This window comes from Chiroxiphia lanceolata, chromosome 2 (assembly GCF_009829145.1).
Source record: "Chiroxiphia lanceolata isolate bChiLan1 chromosome 2, bChiLan1.pri, whole genome shotgun sequence".
Classification (NCBI taxonomy): Eukaryota; Metazoa; Chordata; class Aves; order Passeriformes; family Pipridae; genus Chiroxiphia; species Chiroxiphia lanceolata.
In genome coordinates this window covers 75113383-75134817 of record NC_045638.1, presented here as the reverse complement: position 1 = coordinate 75134817, position 21435 = coordinate 75113383, and the positions used below count along the sequence as shown (strand labels likewise).

The following is a 21435-nucleotide window of genomic DNA, read 5'->3' as shown; positions in this document are numbered from 1 at the left end:
GACTGCAGTCAGTAACAGTAGTGCCCCAAGCTTTATGGCATGTTGTCTCTGTCCCTGCCAGCGGGGTCCTTTCCACTGAAGGGAGTATTCCCAAAGTACCAACCCTCCTTAGCACACCCCTGCTGCTCACTGCCGAGCCAAGCTCTAAATGTGTGGGACAATATTGCTGAGAACTCCCAAGAATCATCAGTACTTTAATTTCTACCTAAACTCTAGGCAGGAATCCTAGAGTATCCTCTAGGAGGATATCTGCCAAGCCACAGACTTACCAGAGACTGGATACAACTTAGTCCAAATATGTCAGTGCAGTGAGTGAGGCCATTAACCTTGCTGAAAGTAGGGCTGTAAGTTGCAAGAAAATATTGTAAATGTTGTCTGGCATTGCAAGGACAAGACTAACCCTTGGGCAAGATTCTTTCAGTGTGCTGAAGAGGACCTGAAAGTTAATGGTATTAAAAAAAAAGGGGGAGGGAGGGTGAGAAAGTTGCCCAGGCAGATCTGCTGAACCACAGACACTGTGGCTGCGGCTCTAATCATGCAAAAAGCATCACAAGCAGCAACTTTTTAAACTCTGAGAAAGGCTAAACTTCTTTTCTCTCTGCTATTGAAAGTTGCCCTGGGATCCCTAGTTATTTATAAACCATGCTGCTGTAGGAAACCCTATAAATATCCAAAGCGATAAGCATGCCCTTATTCTTAGAGCAGCCAACTAAGTAAAAATGGAAATCACCCTTGGCTTACTGGAACCTCTGCAGCCACATCCTCTGTCCCCACCTAACCCTAACCCTAACCCTAGCCCTAACCTTAACTCTAACCCACCACGACCACCACTCACAGTCAGTAAATCCAAGAGGAGGTACAGGACAGTTGATAGACAATGCAAGAAAATGGACAATGCACAGCATAGAAGATTATATTCTTCTAAGTGCACAGATTATTGGTAAGAATGGCACAAATAGGTCCAAATCTGCCCTTAGCCATGACACCATAAAAACTCGGTCATGAACACTTTTCTAGGTTCACTTGTTTTTGACCTCTTCTTCCTGCTGAAGTTTTTTAAAGGGCTACTTCAAATCTACCTGTGAATGAGAAATCTCACTTCTGTTCCAGCAGAGACCTAAATGCATACATCTCTGAATGCTCACTGTCATGCTGCAGCTGCCCTGGGAATTATCTTCTCAGGGAGGAAAATGAGGCCAAATTGCTCGATTTTACAGAGCACCAGCGAGGGCACACCTGGAATACTGCATTCACTTTCATGGCTGCCAGTTCGAGGGGAAAGTGGAAAATGGAGAGGGCCCAGCAAGAGTCAGTCAAGATAGTCAAGAGCCTAGAGTCCTGAAGATAGACTGTGGGAGATGAGCTTATTTGGTGAAGAGAAGGCTAAAGGAGGATGTAATAGAATCCTAAAACTGATTGTAAGGGAATTACAAACACGATAAAGCCAAACTCTTCTTGGTCATGGCAGATGATAGTGTAAAAAGCTGAAACATTAAGAAGCAAAAGGCATTTATGCAACTCTGACAGACAGTGATTGCTTAAAACATTCAGCTCATGTGTTGCTTTGCTGGAGTCTGAACAGACAATGATCTCCAAAAGCACTGTGCTCACCACAGGCTGAGGGACTCAGCAGCTGTAGCAATGTCTGGTATCATAACATTTATAACAGAAAACTATACAGAAATCAAGCCTGAAACCAGAAAAAAGTTAATGTTACATTAACTTCTCTAAAGCTAATACTTTCTGGATCTGATTTGGTTTAGTCTTCGCACTCTTTCACTACTTCTGTTACTTATGAGGTCTCTTCCATAAGAGCATTTCAACCCCTTTTGAATTAAAGGAGTAACTCAAAGAGCTAAGCTCAAATGTTTCAGAATTGGTGAAACTATTTCTTTCTCTATATTTGGTTATAATTTTGTTTTGAAGTGCATAAGAGTTAAGGCATCCTAGAATAAAAATCATGTCTGACAGCCATAATGTCACTTTGTAGCTAGAGGGAACATTCCTGCTGTCACTAAAATACCGCGGATGTAGCCAATTGAACAAAAATGGTACTATCTAAACAAACTCAACACACAATGGCTAGTTCCTAACTTCAGTAGTTCAGCAGACCAACTGTGCTCCAGACAATGCTGAGTTTGTTTAAAGTGTAATACATTTAGTTGTGCATGCTTATATATGAGTTATTGTAAAGTTGCTTCAGGCTAAATTCTTTCCTGCTGCAACACCACTGAAATGAGTATATTTAGAGCAGAGATTAATTTGGCCCATTATGTACTAAACTTTCTTTAAAAAAGAACTATTCTTTCTGCAATTGATCTTGTTCACTGCAGTCATCTAAACACAAAGAGAGTCTTATCTGTGTTACCCCAGTGTAGTGGAGTTATACTGGATTTACGTTGTTGCAACTGAGAGAATTCTTTCAGCTGAAAATAAAGACAGCTGCCCAAATTACATGCAGATCATTGCACTTCTCTTATACACCAAAAAACTTGTAATGCACATTTCAGTGTCATGCATGACTTGCTGTAGCAGCTGTAGGGAAGAGGAATTCCTGATGTACAAAACTTTGTTAGAAAGTTAGGTCACGGTTTTAGCTGTAAAAGATTTCGACATCTAAGCAAATACATAAGCTTTTCCATTATGCATGGATGGCAAGCAACTTATAGGCAGCAATGGAATTATTTTCCCATTTGGATCATCTGCAGAGATGGCACTTCAGCATTCTGGGTATGAAAACTTGGAACTCAAGGACGAAGGAATAAGATTCAAAATAACAACTAGGTGTCTAAAACACAACTATTTGTGGAATTTAGGTGCCTAAAGGGAAGAACTGAGAAATCAGCTCATCACCACCACCTCCACTTTGTTTGGCTTGATGCTGCTTGAGGCACACTACCATTCATGTGCTGCAAGGTAATTTTAAAATAATCTAAAATAGAAAAAAAATAACTAAATATCAGAATGACACGTTGCTTCCAAAATTATCATCTCTTTGTTTTTCTAATCCAAAATGTTTTAAAGGAAATTTCTCAGAGTTTGTTTCATGAAGAATATGTGAACATATATTGTATTCTAATTTGAAATCCCAGGATCCCTTGTGAAATAGAAATTTTGAATGTTGTCTGACCTTAGTGTCAACACTCATTTTGCAATGACGAGCTTTTATGTCACAGACCAAGAGAACAAAAGCAGGGACAGTGCTGAGACCCCCAGACATTTGGGTTTCCATAGCAGGGAAGCAACACAAAATGATGGACAATGCCAGAGCTGTTGATGCACGTTTTATGGTTTTATCTTACACAGAAAGACAAGAATTTCTTCCTAGTCTTGAGGAAGTTCTGAACCTTAATTAAGCCACACAGCTTGGATGAATCAGGAGCAACCTGTGCCACCAATTTATTCTGAAGGAGTGATGTTGCTTGCCGTGAGGAGAATGGCATGGAGGTGGCCAACAGGCACACACTTGCTGCTCTACCTACTGCCACAGATACACCGAGAAGAGGGTCCACCTGTGTAAACAATAAAGACTTAAACAATAAAGACAATAAAAAGATCTTTTGAAAACATATCCCAAAAGTTAGTTAGACACATAATTCTCATGCAGGCCACAGCAAGACGCTGGTGCAGACTGCATCCTTCTCCATGCAGCAAAATCCCAAAACACTGCAGGCACTAGTACAGCCACATCACACACAGATGTAAATGCGGGCATTATTTTGTAGACTCCTGGCCAAGAATTCTGCTCTCAAAGCACTGGGCTTTATGATTTTAATTGAGTAGAGAGTTTAAATGACTACAGGATATAGAAAAGACAGAAAATCAGCCATGTGTGTTTCTGGTACCCCAGCCAGGCTGACTTTGCTGTAGGCTTTTCTCTAATGATAAGAAGATTCTTTCCCCTCAGAGTATCTATAATCCAAACATGATGAGTTTGCTTAGGTAAAACATCCTTAGCTGCTTACTTCTGCATTTTGTGCAGAATTTACATAGCAAACCCCACTACATAAGACATACAAAGCAAACAGTAGGTTGCTCTGTGAGGCAGGATAGTTCAACCATAATTATCCCTTAGTCTCTGCTCAGAAGACCACAACATTCCTTAAAGCCAAAATCTTTAGAAAGTTTAATCTTCTCAAACAGGGAAGTGAGATACATGATAGTTGATAACTGTTTGCTCTCCCTTTTTAGTGTTCATTTAATTAAGGAGAATAGAAATACAATCCATATTCTCATGTGGAAAATAAGCGTTTATTTTACTTTACTCCATCAATTCACTGACTTTGCAAACACAAGAAAAATATATCCCAATGAAAAATGTGTTGGTTTTTTGAGAGTTTTGCCTTGTGAAGCCCTTTGTATTTTCAAAAATATCCTCTATATAACACAGGAACTCTTTAAAAAGCCATGTCTCATAGCACTTAGAAATGCAAAGGTCTGGGCATTTTAATATACTTTATCATGCTTTCATGGGACAAATAAATAAGGAGGATAAAGAACTGCAGATATTCATTCCTTTTTTTTTTTCCCCTCAGGAGACAACCTCTAAAATGACAGGGATGTGGCTGACAAAAGGTACCCACCACACATAGGTTAGAGTTGGCTACATTAGTGATGCAAACACAGCAAGCCTGGGCAGCTCTTTGTGACCTTGGTGTTAGTGTGCTCATTGCTGCTCTCCATGACACCAGGCACCTCAACCACATCTGTAGTCACTGCTGGAAGTGCAGAGGGTCACCCTTAAACGCAAGGTATGGCAAAAGCCCACATATTGAATGTCCTTTTCTAAGGACTAAAATAGTTCTGACAGACACTGTACTACAGCTAGTCACTCAAAGATACACAGATCGCATACCACAAGAAAAAGGAAAGGAAGTAATTACCCATGAAGGACAGCATTTTGTTGCTATTTACTACTAATCTCTCTTTAAAAACAAAAAAACCTCATACAGTGAAGAACAGCTGGTGCGATCCAACTGTCCTACTAATGCAGTAACAGTAATTAATGATACCTGTAATTCTGGCTTAACATCATGTACCCGCAAGTGATAAAATGTTTATTTCCTCAAACACTCTGTTTTTCTGGACTACGACACAAAAACACAGTCTTCCTAGACCATTTTCACGAGAAGGTTCTCTCTTCAGTTTTGTAATTTTGGATAAGCATCTGCTTACTCTATTGTCTGCTGAAAATAGACACAAAACCAGTTAGAGTTGATGTACATCCACTTGCCAAAAGTGATCAAAATGTCAGACCTATTAAGACCTGACTAGCTGACATCTGTTTCCTTGGGAGGTAATACGTATTGCCTTCATTCCTATTCCAGCTAAAGAGTGGGAAAGCACTGATTAGGTCAGTTAAATCCCATTTTCAGTCACAGTGAAAATGCTTGCTAAAGCCCAGCTGATTATTCCTGTGCCAAATCCCCAGGGACAGCAGCAGCAGTACAAGAGTGTGTGGAATGCTCCTCATTTGGCTGCACAGCACAACTGTTCAGAGACTTACTGGAGCAGGTTAGGGTTCCCCCCAGTACACCTATTCTCATTACCATCAGGATCTTCAGGGTGCCATGACACAGCTATGGATGAGGGGGGCATACCTTTCAGCCTTCCTCCACAAGCTCATATGAAGCCACGTTGCTCAATGTGGCAGCAAAAGCTACCCGCAACATCACACAGACCTTCAGAGACCAAGAGTAGCAACATTCCCACGTCATACTCCAGCCAGAAATTCTTTAGAGACAGTGGATGCAAGGTGACAGCAGCGTGGCTGTGTCCCAAGGGAGGTAGAGTGCAGGACTGAGCTGTGTCTGCACCAGCTGATGCTCTCAGCTCCCTTGGGAGTACTCTGACTGTCTGTTCTTCAAGTGACAAAACTGTGGAACATGCATCTAAACACAAAGCACGCAAGATACACTTGTAACAAGAAGTGCTCTTACTCAAAGGCAAGTGAGCTTTCTTCAGCAATACAGCTGGTATTGCCATATCACTTCATGCACTTTCTTCCCTAGCTTACTACAGCAAAGCATAATCTTAGCACTATCCATATTATACACCTGTCAGCTTGCTTTACCCCTGCCAGTCATGAGAGATGATGAACAATCTGGTTTACCATATGGATACATCATGTAAAGCAGAAAGAGCATTGCCTGAGCACAGCAGGCACCAAAAATATGCTTGACAGTACTCACATGAGAGAGAAGCACTTAGTACCACCAGGCAGAAACTATCCTGATCTGCCAGGTCCATAAAAGTGCTGCATATAAAATAAAGTTTTACAAAGCCTTCATACTTAACACTTCTGGAAGAGTTACTTAGTCTTGCCCACATTGCTGCTTTTCAAAAGTAAAACTTCTCAGAAACCTGGACCTGGCCTTTTCACAGGACTACACAATGTTTAGACTAACTCACCTTTAGTACATGGTGCAATTTCAGTACAAAATTGGGTTACACTTTTGTGTGCTTGACTGTGAACTTTCCTACAAAGGGCAAATCAGCAAATTTCAAATGCAGTGGATACCCCACATTATCCCCAGTAAGGACACATTTTCCCTTCACTAAAATCCTTCATGCATTTTCAATTAACAGTCTCATGACATATCAGCTAGATGGATAGATTAAAGTTAGTGAGTCAGCACTGGGGAAAAGATGGGACTCACTATCAACACCGCACCACGAGATGAACGGGGATTCCTGTGTCAAAGTAAGAGCCAAGGGTGAAACCTGTATTTGGCAGAAGGCAGAAGACAGCATTTCACCCTTTGCTCAAGTGGGTCTTGATCACACAGTTCTTCTGGATGGTGAACTTCCTCTGAAGCCACTGGGAGTTCTGCATGGAGACAGGTTTCAGCATCCAGTTTTGCAATAGATGCAATTCAGTGAGCATTTCATATAAAGAAGGAAAGCAGCAGTGCAAGTGAATAAATGGAGGGAACTAACTGTTCCATTGTGTTAGTATTTTAAAAGACCATCTACATAACCATGAAAATTTAATCTAAAAGAGACAATGCTGTGGTACAAAAAGTTTATTTAGTCACAATTTTGTAAACATATGAGGTAAATTAACGTTTACATCAACTTGCTTCTTACAGAATTTAATATACAAGGCACTTTGTTGAAGACAGCACTTTTAACTGTTTGCTGGTTTTATTGTTCTACAAGTTCCTGACAGCCCAGAAAACTTGTTATGTTTACTGTAATGTAAAAGGCAAACATCTGGAAAGCGACAAGAAAGTTCTGAGTAAGCCTTCTTATGCTTTACAACCCATTAACTGTGAGAAACAGTGGCAATGAGGTTAGCAGTATATTCTCCACCTTAAAATATGCTCACATAACTCTTCAAGAACTGAAACTTCTAGAACTACATTGGTATCTACAGCAAACTTAAAATGCAAATCTACAATTTCTTTTTCACATCAGTATTTTTTTTGCTTATGCAAATAGTCCCATTACCTTTAGTGGTCTTATTTGCAGAAGTTAAAATAACTTGCATGAAATTGTATTTGCAGGTTCAGAACCATATTTTTGCATAGAAAGTAAAACATTTATTTTTTGTAAAATCTTCTGCAGTGTAACAGTGCAGTGTTTATCCTCAAGTATTTTGTTTGGAATTTTAAGCCAGGCTGTAAATTTAGCTCTTAAAGGACCTATGTCTCAGCTAGTTTTTGTCATCGAACCTCTAAACACACAGGAAGGCATATGAACAATAATGAACCTTAGTTTATTTGGTAATAATTGAGTTCATGATGAAAAGTATCTTTTTCCATAGTTTGCTCCCTATATATCCAACTCCCATATTTCAAATATATAGAGAAAGCTGATACTATAGATCAGTGATCAGGTTAAACTGTCTTTCATGGTACTGCCTTATGCCTAAAGAGTTCCTGTGTTATAGTAAGACATTTCTCTCTTAAGTTTAACACATTGGCAGAGTCATTGGTTTACTTATTATACAAATGTAAACTTAGAAAGCAGTTTATTTCATCCAAATGTGCAATCTGAAATCAAAAACTGAATGTAAACTTCAGAAAATCAAAATTACAAGAGCACACTTTTCACAAGAAAAATCAAAGTAAAACATCTGGAATTAAAGAAAAAAACCCAGCCTGTTCAAATCCATGGTGTTAGTGTCTGTATTAAACAAAAAGACCTGGGGGCTCAATGCTCTGCTTCTGCAGACTGCTGTTACCCACGTGAACTCAGTGGAATACAACAGTTTGTAGCAGCTGAGGAGGTGGTCCCATGACTAACCAAAAAAGGACCTAAGTACTGATCTGGTTTTAAAAGCTTGCTTTAATTATTTTGCTGATCCTACACTTATGTATTCATATCAGAAAATAATCTCAAGAGCTGCAAAATGTCAGACATTTATTAGCTTTGAGTGCCTTGATGAATGACAAATATACTACACCTGGTAACTTGTTCAAAGAGTATTTTCTTTCAGTTTTCTTTTCCATACTTCACCTCAGTATATTTTTTAACTTCAAGTAAGAGAGAGAATAAGCGTCCCCACAATTATTCTACTCAAAGAGCAAAAATGAGTGGAGTTTTTTTCAGTTTGCTTAATATCAGGCATGATTCTGTTCTGACTTCTGCTTTTGCAATAACTTACCTAAAGGTTTCATCTTAGCTGTGCATCTAAGGTCTTTCAGGATTGTGGATTGAACAGCCGTATGACCGGGCTAAATCAAAATATCAGTTTCTACCAGTTCCCATGAGACTCTGTAATTAATTGATGTAAAAGAGTAAATGACTTGGAAATTATCAGATAGTTTTTACCAACAGTCTATTCTGCAAGTTAGTGAGTGTTTGTACATACTTTCTAGAACTGAGGAATTCTCCATAGTTATACTTGACTCATAGGACATTGAATGCAGTTATAATTCATGAGCAAAGATTAGAGTGCTCAAAATTGGCCACACCAATAAGATTTTTCTTTCAACAAATCTGAACCCAGATGTGACGCAGCAACTAAAAGCAGTTGTAAGCACTAAGGAGGAGTTCTGTCAAAACAGTTACCTGGGCTTAAATGAAGAAACAGTTACTGGACTCCAAATGAAACTGTAGGTAATGAAGAGGCTTGACGCTGCATAGTTATGTGATGAAACTTAAGCTGATCTTAAAAGCGCAACCTGTGAGTTGTAGCTTTGCTTTCTTAGACCAGTACTGCTTGGATGCAGAGGCTGCTCTCTCAGACTTCTCTTAGGGGTTGCAATAGACTTACATTTCTCCCCCCGAGCTTCACCTAACAGGAAAAATGATCTTTTAGAGCTTTCCAGTAGTTACTCTGACTGAAAATACCTATATTATATACCATAGGACTGAAAATACCATATATTCCACAAAAGCATCTGAACTCTCTGCAGGTCTAACCACACACATTTACTTGAAAAGGTCAGACTAGGTATCAGTTGATCCTAAGTTAAATCTATCTCTGTTACTATTTTTTATATACAATATGGATGCAATCCTGCAGGACACACTCTGTGAGGGTTGTATTAAAGTAAGGACTGCAAGATTCAGAGCCCCATCAAACAACAAGTCAGTTTTGCTCTCAGGCACTGATATAAAAAAGCACATATTCCAGGTGGTCTCATTTATATAAATACACTCCAGAAAGACTTTGACCTCATTCTTCAGAAGCATAGAAGAAAGGCAAATGTAGCCTTCAAATTTTGATGAACTAAAATACAGAGATGCATATTGCATTTTTCAGCAATATAAATAGCTGGTATTTATCAAAACTTACAAAACTGCTACTATAGATGCTAGTAAATCTAAAAATTTGGAGTCATATTCTGCCTCTGTTTACATCTAGGCAACTTCATCAACTTCAGTTTAAGTTCAGCATAGTTGCATGGGTACAACAGAAAGCAGAATTTAGCTTTTAGCTTTCTTGCAGAAAGGGTTTTTATGGCTTATAACACTGAAAATCCATGAGAACATGTCTGAAGCTGAACACCTAATAATAAATACCTGTATTGTACTACTACACATTGAATTTTAATGCAGTGTCTGCCCCCAAGATCATGGGAGCAGAAAGACTTCTCCTCACCTGATTCACCACAAGCAGGACAAGGAAGTCATGAGACAACATGCCCAAGGGTTGCAGAACAGTGCTTCTGATCATAAGAAGCTTTTTTTGACTACTCAGAAAGCAGTAAAAATGTTTAATCTTGAGCAGTAGGAATATATTTTAGCCATTGAATAAAATGAACACATTCAGGAAAACATATAACAGCAGAAATAACAGGCAATTGTAACTACTAGCTACAGAGTGACCCTGCTTTGCCTGAGTAAGGACTGCACTGCCAGGCCAAATACTTTGAAGATGCAAAGGGCTATCCCAGTGTGTTCTCCAGTTACAGTACTTTCAATTTATAGCAGCAACAGGACTGACTCCAAGCTCCAGTTCTTTTGGATTTTGCTTAGAACGGAAGTTGGGCCTAATTCTGCATTCCTTTTGTACCGAAACTCTCCCGAGCCTTATCAGGCATTCAGAATTCTGACTAATGTCTTGTTAACAAAGGAATAATGGACAGAGCCCACTGTAAGGAAAGCTGCACCTTAGTAACAAGTACCCAGTACTTTCCTTCACCCATTTTTAAGGGAAACACACAATTTTCAAAAGCAGGACTTCAATGTCTTTATCTACAGCCCAAAATCTGTATTTTTTCTGGCTCCCAAAACTGTATGTGAATGTTAGTTTTGCTTGAATAAGGCCTGCAAGATCCGTCCCCAAATCTTGCTCCTTGTAAAATTCAATGGAATTCTGCAAGTGACTTCAGTGGGATCAGAACAGACTCTTCAGCCACTATGTTGCCCAGATATTTTAGCCACCTTTTCTGCAATACAGTATTATCTAAATCTGTTTTCACTGACATTACAGATTGATGTTAAAGGGTAGGACACAACATGAAATAATGTTGCTTTGGGAATTTTACCATTAGTAAGTTTCTTTCCTCTTACATTTTCTTGTAAGATCAAAGACCAAACTAAAATTATTAAATACACAGTCAAGTAACTTTAAACTTAGAGATCAAAATTATTCTCAAAATGTTCAAATACTTAAAAATATGCACTCAAGTTTATTTCTAAAAAGCATTTTTCCAACAAACTTAAGCTGATATCTAGTAGTCTAAAATGCAGAGCTGTACTTTATCCTATTGTTTGTCCACAGGCAATGTATGGGGCCACAGTGTATTGAAATCATAATCCTTGCTTTCTGAAGAGAAATTGTTCTGTGTAATAATTTCTGAGGTGTGATTTAAATTTCTGTCCTCCTCTAAGCAATTTCAGAAGTCATCTAAAATTATAATCAAACATGCTCAAACATATTTGCGGGCTTTTAAACATGGTGTGATCATGGTCGGCAAACACTGGATAGAAGGTCAAACTGAACACTTCCTAACAGGTCAAGAGTGAAAAAAAAAATTATAGAAAGAACCTCAAAAATCTATCACAGGGGTTACCTAAACTTTGCCTGGCCGAGGACCACATTGGTGTTTTGCAATGAGCACAAAGGCTTCTTTAAGTCATGTTATATGGAACAAACTGAGTGACCTTTAATATGGCAAGTTGGTCTGTAGAGACGACAGGTGCCAACAGACAATTTGCCACCCTAATGTTTGCCATAGGGCTATGTAAGATTTAAGAGGAAGAAAGTGATTCATCACATCTGCTCATGTAGAGCCTATGTGAAAAAGAGTGGAAGTGAAGGCAAGGGCAAGAGGAAGATGACAGTCAGGCACATGGGCACTAGGGATATTAACATTTTTCCCAGATCAAAGTCACCCTTGAGGCACATGGCCAGCTACCATCACCACCTGCTACCTGTGCAGGCCTCCTCTATGGCTGCCCTTGGGAGATCTGCCATGGAAGGAAAGTGGGACTGGTCCCCTGGCCCACAGGCTGTGCTTTGGTCACCCCTGACCTATTAGAAAATGTTGATATTTTTCCCCACTACAACTCACAGAGTGCAAAAACAGCAAGCTTCTAAGTTTGAAGCCCAGGCCTTCTCACCCACGCCAGGCCTGGCCTTCCCGGACAGCTCCCCTGCCCACTCTGCCTTCCACCACCTGCCCCTCCAAGCAGGGGCGACCGCACTACACGGCCAGGTCATCTGACCGGGCTCTGCAGCTGCTCGACTTACTGGCCCTGCTCAGGCGCCGCGTGTCTACGAGCAGCGGTGGCTCGTGCATCTCCACAGTGGTGCAGGCGGCCGACACGGGCCGTGCCCCTGACAGCTCCTCCTCGCCCTCCACATCCCACTTGCTGCCGCTCGCCCCGCTCAGGCTGGTGCTGCTGCCGCTGTTGGCTGCAGCAATGGGCAGCACAGCCGGGGGTGGGAGTAGCTGCTCCAGTGGCTCTTCCTGCTCGGGAAGGTGATGCCGGACACTGCTCGGGGTAGAGGAGCCCGCTGAGCTGGAGGAAACCTTCCCCTGCTGCTCCGCTGCCATGTTGACCCAGTTCTGCTCGGATGTCAGGGCACGGCTGCTGCTGTTGAAGTAGCTGATGACGGCTGGGGTGGGTGTGGGAATGGGGGTTGGGATGGTGACAGGAGTAGAGATGGGCGTGGGAGTCACAGCACGGTGTCTCTCCTCAGGAACTGGTGGAGCAACAGGGTAGCTTGCCATGGAGGTTGTGTTGGAGGGGGGCCGTGGTCTCGGAGCAGCTGTAGCATAGTATGATGCCATGGTGACTGGGGCCAGCAGTGGTGTGACAGCGCGGGTGTCAGGCAGAACAGGGGGTGGTGTGGCAGTTGTTACCACCACAGGTGGTGCTGGTGGTGGCAGGGAAACAGGTTTGGACTCCCCTGTTACCATAACTGGTGTCATTGTTGCAACGGGCATCTCAAGGATGTACTGGCTTGTCATGCCCTGCTTAAGCTTCTTCCACCCCAAGTGATATATCTCAAGCATGTTCAGCAGCAGGGAGACTGAGGCCACCACCAACATGAAGATTATGAAGATGGTCTTCTCAGTGGGCCTTGAGATGAAGCAGTCGACAGTGTGTGGACAAGGTGAGCGGCTGCACTGGTAGACTGGTTTTAGCTCAAAGCCATATAGGAAGTACTGGCCCACAATGAAGCCCACCTCGAACAGTGTCTTGAATACGATGTTGAAGACATAGGTACGGAGCAAGGCACCCCCCATACGGATTCTACCACGTTCATCACGGATTGGGAGCTTCTCCTTCCCCCTTTTGCTAATAGGATCCTTGATGTTATTGTTGCCTCCTCCGCCACCACTGCCAGATGCTGCTGCTGCTACTGCGTAGTTGCCATCTTTGCCACTTCCCTTCTTTTTCAGCTCTTCTTTCTCTTTCCTCTTCTCCTCCATGCGTACAATGTGCAGGACATGGCCCAGGTAAATGAGGGTTGGAGTGGAGACAAAAATGATCTGCAGGACCCAGAAGCGGATGTGAGAAATGGGGAAGGCTTTGTCATAGCAAACATTTTCGCAACCAGGTTGCTGAGTGTTGCATGTAAAGTCTGACTGCTCGTCTCCCCAGACCTCCTCAGCAGCAGCCCCCAGCACCAGTATCCTGAAGATAAACAGTACTGTCAGCCAAACCTTGCCAATAACCGTGGAGTGCTCCTGCGCATTCTCTAATAGTCTCCCCAGAAAGCTCCAGTCACCCATTGTTTCAGATTTCTAACCTACAATAAGAACATCAGAGCAATTAGAGCAATGTTAAAAAAATCTTATAATTACACAATGCTGGGGCAGAACAGATTGATCCTTGACAAATGATATTTCTCAAGTGCACTTGCTTTTGCAGAATATTGCAGATGTGTGTTAAGAACTAGATAACCCTGTGACCATGCAACCATGGGCTTTGATGAGCACAGAAGCGAGATGTTTAGTGCTTTCACATAGCCCATACAGGTTTAAGTGCCCACGCACAACAGAGAAGAAGGATTCATCAGTTAGAATTTCTACAAGATTTAAATATTTTAAAAAATATTATTTCTCTGTTTCCTCTATCTGAGATGGCTCCAACTGCTCCTGCCTAAATTTAGAAAAGAACAGATGGAAACCAGTTCAATTATAGTAATCCTACTATTAATGTAATTGCCCTTGTATTAGAGTGTGATACAAAGTTTGCCTAATTCTAATAATTTTATTGTTATCAGAACTTATATACTCCAGCATTCAGGAAGTTAGTAATGTCCTAGGTCTGTACTATTTTCAAACTGTACAAACATAGAAAAATAATTACTCAAAACCTACGGAATTTACAGTTTAATTTTGGAATGTGTACAACTCAACAAGCAAGTTCTCAAAGCTAGTCATGTTTGAATTGTTTATTTCTAAAAAAAACCCCCAGAATTATTTTAATAAATTGAAATATTGGGAAAATTGAGACATTTTCAGAGGAATTGGGAAAAGGTTTCTATGTCATTTTCCCTACTGTCCTGTCAGTTAGTGTTACTAAACCATACCTACTGTAACATCATTTAAAAAAAACACAAGAAAACCAAAACAAAACCCAAGCCCACAAACTCAAGGTCACTTCAGCAACTGTATACAGAGATTTTCTTGGGAAAAAATAAAATTACATCCTATGACCTTACTTCAGTGAAAAACAACAGCATATATTCTCAGCAATTTCCACCAATTCATGTATGGTGGGCCTCCCATGTCCCACAGTTCCTGATTTGGAAAGGCTTAAAGTACAAGATTTTTTTTTTAATATCTGGTTCCTCACAAGCTTCGTCCAATTGAGAAACAAGCTATTATCTGTGGGTATCACTTCTGTTATCCTTTGACTGTTCCTTATTGGAATATATGTAAGAATATTGGAATACATGTAAGTATATTTCATTCCCCTAATAAACTCACTTCTATATTTTATATGTCAACCTTCAACTGAGAACAAAATAAAAAAATTTACTTTCAGCTAACTTCAATACCTTCAGATATACTTTTATCATAATTGTAATACAGATATAACAATTTGCATATCAAAAAAAACTATCAGAAGTGATTATCCTCTTGTTTAAAACCCTCAGAATATTTTATAACTGAATTACACCTTACTATTTTTATACTTATACTTCGTATCCAAACACGCAGGTCTCTTACAATTCCCAAGAAAAAAAAGGCAGTCATCATTACAGCTATGAATTTACCATTATTCTCATCATTATATTTAGTGTCATTTCCAGCAATTATGTCACTGGTTTTCCAGAAGAAGCATTTCCAAAGTCTGTACGGAACTTCTTTCAGGCTTTTAGTTAAGGCAATTAAAGGAATTAAAGTTATCTGAGGTACTGTTTTATAACTTGATTTTACTATGAGGCAATGAAATAACTGTAACTGCAGGCTAGTATGCTTTTATACAAAAAGCAACAACACAACCATTAGTATTTTTCATTTTTGTAAATCCTGGAATATTAATTTATTTTTTATCCCACAAGTTAATTCAGCAAAAACTCCCCCTAAAAAACACATCTTTGATATTCTGTAAAAACACATCCCCTTTAATATCAGTGAATTGTTTTTCCAGCATAATATGCAGCATTTCCAGTAAATGATGATACTAACAATAAAACACCAATTTTGTGTACTAATGTCCCTGGTCCTCGAACACTTTTTTAAACAATTTTTTAAACATATTCAAATTCTTTTTGAAGAATGCATTTTTTTCTCCTCCTAAAATAGTAGCCAAAACCGAATATATTTTGTTATAATATTTTTATAATCTTAATATGCTTACATGATTTTAAAATTTAATCCTCATTCCTAATTGTATACAGTATATAATATTCTGGATGGTTAAGGAATTTTAATCTTGAGAAGCATCAATTTTTAAGGAAATAATGAATTAATTTTTTTGGTTTTTTACTCAAAACCATTTGAAGATATACCCAGGTTAGTTCCAATTTTGAACAGACCTAAACCAATGTTTGGAAATGTTCTCATTTTGAGTGGGAAAATGCAGGAACAGCAAAATGAATAATGTGATATTGGTGGATTAAAGAAGTTTAGCATAAACTTAAGCTAAGAATTTCCTTTCTCTGCTATTCTTTGCATTACTCTGTGCCTCTCAGATCAATACTCTCTACCCCACTCTTTATTTTCTATCCAGATCAAACAAAACAGACAGCTCAGATAATAAATAGTCAAAGTTACACTTTGTTCTTTTATTGCTAATACCTGTAGTAGAAAGTTTATTAACCATCAAAATGTTAGCCCATTAAATTTTCTTGAATTCATTACTTATGTCCCATTTTCAGCATGACTGCAATTACCCTTGTGTCCAGTGGCACAAAGCCCACACACTGCGTTTTATAAAGACCGATATTACCTTCTGTTGCTTGAAAAAATAAAGTTGGTCTGCTCTCATGAAAAATTATAACCCCTGCACTAAGGTAAACACAAGTATCAATTTTTTCCCCTTATAGGCACACTGCAGTGCATTTCTTACTCAGATCCATAGGTGATGATGACTACAATGAAAGTAGGATTTTTTGTGCTTTTCTGAAGATTTATCTAGTGATTAGTAGAAGAAGAACAATAACAATTGGTAAAACTTAAAATTTATAAATAATATATTCATCTAATTTATTCTTAATAATTCTCCATTCAGTAATCCTATGCAAGATTTTTTTTTTCTTTCTACTACAGGTCAACAATGCCTAGGCCGAGATAATTCAGGACACCAAAGACATGACACAAGGCATTTCTCAAAGGATACACATAAAAAAGCTATTCTAATGCTTATATTAGTTAAAAGATTTATATTTGTGTACCAGAGTGTGCAAATTCATCCTGTACACAAAGAAAAAGTGTCTAAGCTGTGAGCAGATACTTCATGGCATCTTAACTGCACTGAGGTGAAAAACCTCAGTGTTCATCTTGGTATGAATTGCAGCAACTGTTGCCTTCGCCACAAATGTGTATTGCCCATAGTACCTCCATAAGGGAAGGACATAATTTCCAAGTGAGACACAAAGTTACATATTTCCACTGGCTGGAGGGTTCCCAGAACTCCAGGTCCCTTATCTTTCTTCAGCGTCAATACATTCTTGAGTAAGCAATTCTTAAAGCCAACATAACTCATCCAAAAATCACACCAAAAATTTAAAGGGATGCCTTAATTCAGATAATAATTAAATGACATCAAATGAAACCACGAGGCCCTCAGAGCTCACAGAATATTTGAGTAAGTTCAACAATACCTAAATCTAAACAGCCACAACTCAATATTTTATTTGAGATCAATCCCAAGCTTGCTTTTGTAGATTACATAAACTTCAGCTGTACAGTGTTACTTTCAGTGCTGCTGAAATCCAGAGCCAGGCAACTGTTAAGACCTAATCTTAAATATGGATTGTGAAAGGAGACATTTTTTCTTTTTGTGCTTGGAAAAAAAGCAGATTAAGGAATGAAACATCTTTATCTGTATTTCTTGATGTCCACTAGAGAATGACAAGAGAATCTGTCTCAGAAAGCAACCTAATTCAATTGTATGAAAAGCAAGGACTTCGTGAACCTTGGGGTCATTTAATAAGAACTGTGAGTCCTGTATTGTTTGGTTCACTTAGAAAATCATTCCTCTGAGACAAATACTGGAAAATAGACTGTTCATAAAAATTGGCCTGGCATTTAAGAATCAATGTTGTGTTATTAATTACTAGTTTAGTACACGCACAACTACACTTTGTGTAGGGTGTTTGTGTGCATGTGACAAAGAGAACAAGCAAGAGAGAGAATAAATTTTAGAAGTTGTGATGCCATATATATGTATCCATCTACAGGAGGCAAATACTTATAATGTGTCATCTGTAAACTTGTCAGATTTTTATTTCCGATGATGTCACCCAATGGGTTCGCCACTCCGTATCAAGTGTGTGAAATATGATATTTTAATTATTTATAATTTTTCTCACACATAGATATGTTTATGTATTTATCTACACATATGCAAAGATTACAAACATAAATAACTGCACGGTTGTGTTACATACATAATCAGATTATGAAACCTGATGTACTTATAATTTATTATATTGGTATATCTAAAAAATGTCCCTTAACAATTATTCAGAAACCTGACAGATGCCCTTGTCTGAATATGAGTTCTTAAATTCAGTCCACGTTTCCTTTAATTTCTCATGACAGTCTAAAATTATGGGATTTAGATTTTTATCTTTAAAATTATCTAAATCTTATGAAGCAGTATGAGAAAAAAATGCTGTTAAAACAACTTGCAATATTTAATTTTTTTTTTTACACTAAACAATCAGGCATTCCCTTTACTACCAGGTTCTTAATTCTGCTATTTAAATCAGATAAACGCAGTCATCCTGCAGAAAGTCTGCAGTGTGACCATGTCATTCCAGACAAACTGGCATATATGCAGACACAGAACAAGCTACTATAATTTCCAGTGAAAGCTAATGGTATTTGGTTATGTACCTATCTATGAAATACAATGGTGAGTGTTTCATGTCACAATGGAGGTTTCGTAGTTCATTTTATAAACTTGTTTAAACGAGGACTTGAAAAATACCTTCTTTCATCCTCACAGTGTCATACTTTCAGACACATCTATTGCCACTCTCGCTGTATTTTAAACACTTGTTAAAAATTAATTCCTTATTTGATCTTGTTATTATCTTAAACTTACTTTACTGCTATGGAGCCTCCTCCTTAAATCCCAGACAAAAACTTCTTTGGACTTCTTCTTGACTTCACTTGACCTCTGAGTGAAAGTTTGGCCTGAGTAAAGGAAAAGAGCAAGGAGCGCAGGGCTGAGCCCGGGAGGAGAGCTACACCCCACCTGTTAAACTCCTCTGTTCCCTGGTCTAACAAACCCCTGCTCTGATTCTCTAGTTGCAGGAGAAAAACAGAAACAAAAAAGTAACCCCTTCTCTCCCCTAGAATACTCGAATGCCATCTTAGAGCTCTACATCGGAATTAAAAGACAGTGACTTACCAATAAAGCTGAAAGGTGTGGAGGGTGTGGAGCTAGCAGGGGACTGTGGAATAGCCGTTGAGCATGAGGGCAACAGTCCTACATCCCGCGTGAATGAAGCATGAATGAGACAGATCTCTCAGGTGCCCACATACGATCAGCCACACAGATCTAAAAACTGCACAGTAAGGAGTGTCCCGCCCCCCACCCAGATATACAAAGGAAAGACGAGCCTTTCTGGCATTCAGAGACTCAAGAGCCTTTTTCACGGCAGAGAAGCAGGTATTCCAACATTCAAGTATCCACGTGAGGGGACTTCAGGCAAGTAACTGCAAGGGAGGTGGTGCTGTAAACCCCATTCAAACTTCTTAAAGTACGCTTTTGTACTATGGCAACCATTTAATTTTTTTTCTAGTTTAAGTCTAAAATGTTCCAGTAGAATTCTCTCATTTCCCTTTAAATTTCCCTTAAAGGGAAGATCTAATAGCTCTGGCTACTCAGTTCAATTCATTCTTCATATCTATGTCATTCTTCATGTCTATGTATCTATGTCTTAAAGGTCTAACACACTAAGGATTCCTAATAACATCTTAGGCTTATATGATTTCTTCATTGAGTCAGCAATGAACCCAAATACTTTTCTAATACTCCTTTTGCCTACAGGAAAAAAAGAACAGACACAAATTAAACAACTTTTTTTGCTTATAACATTGGCAAACTCTTACTTAATCAAGCTATAAATACCTTCCAAAGAATATTTATTCATCTCAATACTTTGCATCACTCATAAGTCCTAAGTGAAAAAGTGAGTAACCAGTATGTTTGGATAACTCTCAGATCGAGGATGTGACCAGAGGAGTGAGGTAAAAGCCTGGTCAATGTAGCTCTTTTCCCCACTATTAGAAGAAAGTGTTTGTATGGGCCAGATAACTCAGAGCTCACTTCAAGGAACCCCAGAACCATCTTGGAGTACACTTCTGAACTCCATCATTCTGTGTGGCACCACTTACAAGGGTGAAAGCAATTCTGGCTCTGCTTTATAGTTAAGATTTAACTTTACTCCAAGTACAAAACTGACTTGGAATGCACATCAATGTTCAAATGTGAGTGGCAACCCTTAAGGAGGAAATTGCATGCCCCTACACAGGCACCCTTTAGCGGGCAACTGCCACAACAATCCCGCATATATTTGGCGTTTTGCTTTCCACTGCATCTCCTGAGGTATTTCGTTAGGTTTGGACACTTCTGCCTGCCTCACCAGGCTCAGTTCCCGCCCCATCTGCGACCGCCGCTGCCCTCGGTGGGGTAGGAACGGAGGGACACTCGCACCAGGGTCCCTCAAGGAGCAATACACAGCAGTAGGGTCCCTTCTTCCGTTCTTCCTCAACAGGATGAGCAGCCTCGGCCCCGCCCTGCCCTCCCCTGGCGCCCGGCCCACGGCTGGGGGGCCCGGCGAGCGGGCAGAGCCCCCAGGGAGCTCCCGCCTCCCGCCCTCAGCGCAGGATCCAAGTGCGCTCGCAGCCGTGGCCCCGCTGGCCGAGCCCCTCTCCGGGGCGGTGGGTCCGCGCCGGGAGCCGAGCGGCACAGCCCAGGGTCGATCTACTTACGCTTCGCGGGAGGAGCACTGTTTTAAGCAGCAAAAGCTCAACTCGTTCGGAAGAGTCCAGGCAGCGATAGCGCATAACTCGTTTAACCGGGGGGAAGAGGCGCCCCCAAACTTTGCTGGGGCTATGGAATAAGCGGGGGGGGGGGGCGGAGGAGGACTGGGTGCAGGGGCGGGGCGGGAGGCGCCCGGAGGCCGGTGCCCACCTCCCTCCCTGCTGCTGCCCGGGCTGACAACGCGCCCCTCGGGCGGGCGGGAGCGCGGCCGCGGCTGCCCCTCTGACGGGCTGCCCCTCTGACGGGCTGCCCCTCTGACGGGCTGCCCCTCTGACGGGCTGCCCCTCTGACGGGCTGCCCCTCTGACGGGCTGCCCCGCAGGCACCAGGCACCGGGCACCCGGCCCTCCCCGCCTCCTTCCCTCCCCTCCCGCCGCGGGCACAGCCGCCGGCTTCCCACGGGCCGCGCCGGCAGCCCCTCTCCTCACCCGGGAGGCTCCGGGCGCAGCAGCCGGGGTGTTCGCCCTTCTCTCCCTGGATTCTAAAACGTTTTTCACTGTGCAGATGATCCATCCCACCCCCGCGGGATTTCCTGGGAAATAAAACAGTTTATTCCTCCCAGAGGATAAAAGCGTGAGAAACCCCTCCCCGCTGGGCTGTCCGCCGGCCCCGCCGGGCTGCGGCGGAGGCAGCGCAGCGGGAGTCGGTTCCCGCACGCCCACCGCCGCCCGCTCCCGGCCCGGAGCGGCGTCCAGGGACACGGCTGCGGCACCTGTGTCGGAGGGCGCCTCGCCCCGGCGGCCGAAGGTACGGTCCTCCGTCAGGTGTTAGAGTGACCTGAGAGCGAAAGTGGAAACTAACCTAACCTAAACGACAAAAGATTCTTCACCAAAAGAAGCTGGGTCTTTTT

At 41.1% G+C, this 21435-nt stretch overlaps 1 protein-coding gene across 4 annotated transcripts; it reads right to left on the bottom strand.

The window, feature by feature from the left end:
- Positions 1-3352: 3352 nt before the first annotated feature.
- On the bottom strand, positions 3353-20312 carry GJA3 (gap junction protein alpha 3). 4 transcript variants are annotated; one of them, XM_032678041.1, is made up of 5 exons: positions 18949-20312; positions 18640-18841; positions 12152-13660; positions 5040-5186; positions 3353-3512 (listed from the first exon to the last, which is right to left on the bottom strand). In XM_032678041.1, exons 3-5 carry the CDS (start codon positions 13641-13643, stop codon positions 3475-3477), a joined length of 1677 nt encoding a protein of 558 aa, XP_032533932.1. In that variant the 5' UTR covers positions 13644-13660; positions 18640-18841; positions 18949-20312; the 3' UTR covers positions 3353-3474. The 4 variants fall into 4 exon arrangements, 2 of the variants coding, with proteins under 2 accessions (XP_032533932.1, XP_032533933.1); XR_004355065.1 differs by lacking the exon at positions 3353-3512 and adding an exon at positions 9019-9244 and having other exon boundaries at positions 5135-5186; XM_032678042.1 differs by lacking the exons at positions 3353-3512; positions 5040-5186 and adding an exon at positions 7011-9244.
- Between the last annotated feature and the right edge of the window lie 1123 nt (positions 20313-21435).

Excerpts from the sequence above, each read along its gene's own strand:
- GJA3 (XM_032678041.1), bottom strand. The coding sequence starts at position 13,643 with ATGGGTGACTGGAGCTTTCTGGGGAGACTATTAGAGAATGCGCAGGAG. Across the intron at positions 5,187-12,151 it reads GCGGCGCCTGAGCAGGGCCA|CAGACAATAGAGTAAGCAGA; the intron begins GTAAGTCGAGCA and ends GTCTATTTTCAG. Across the intron at positions 3,513-5,039 it reads AAACATTTTATCACTTGCGG|GTGGACCCTCTTCTCGGTGT; the intron begins GTACATGATGTT and ends TTGTTTACACAG.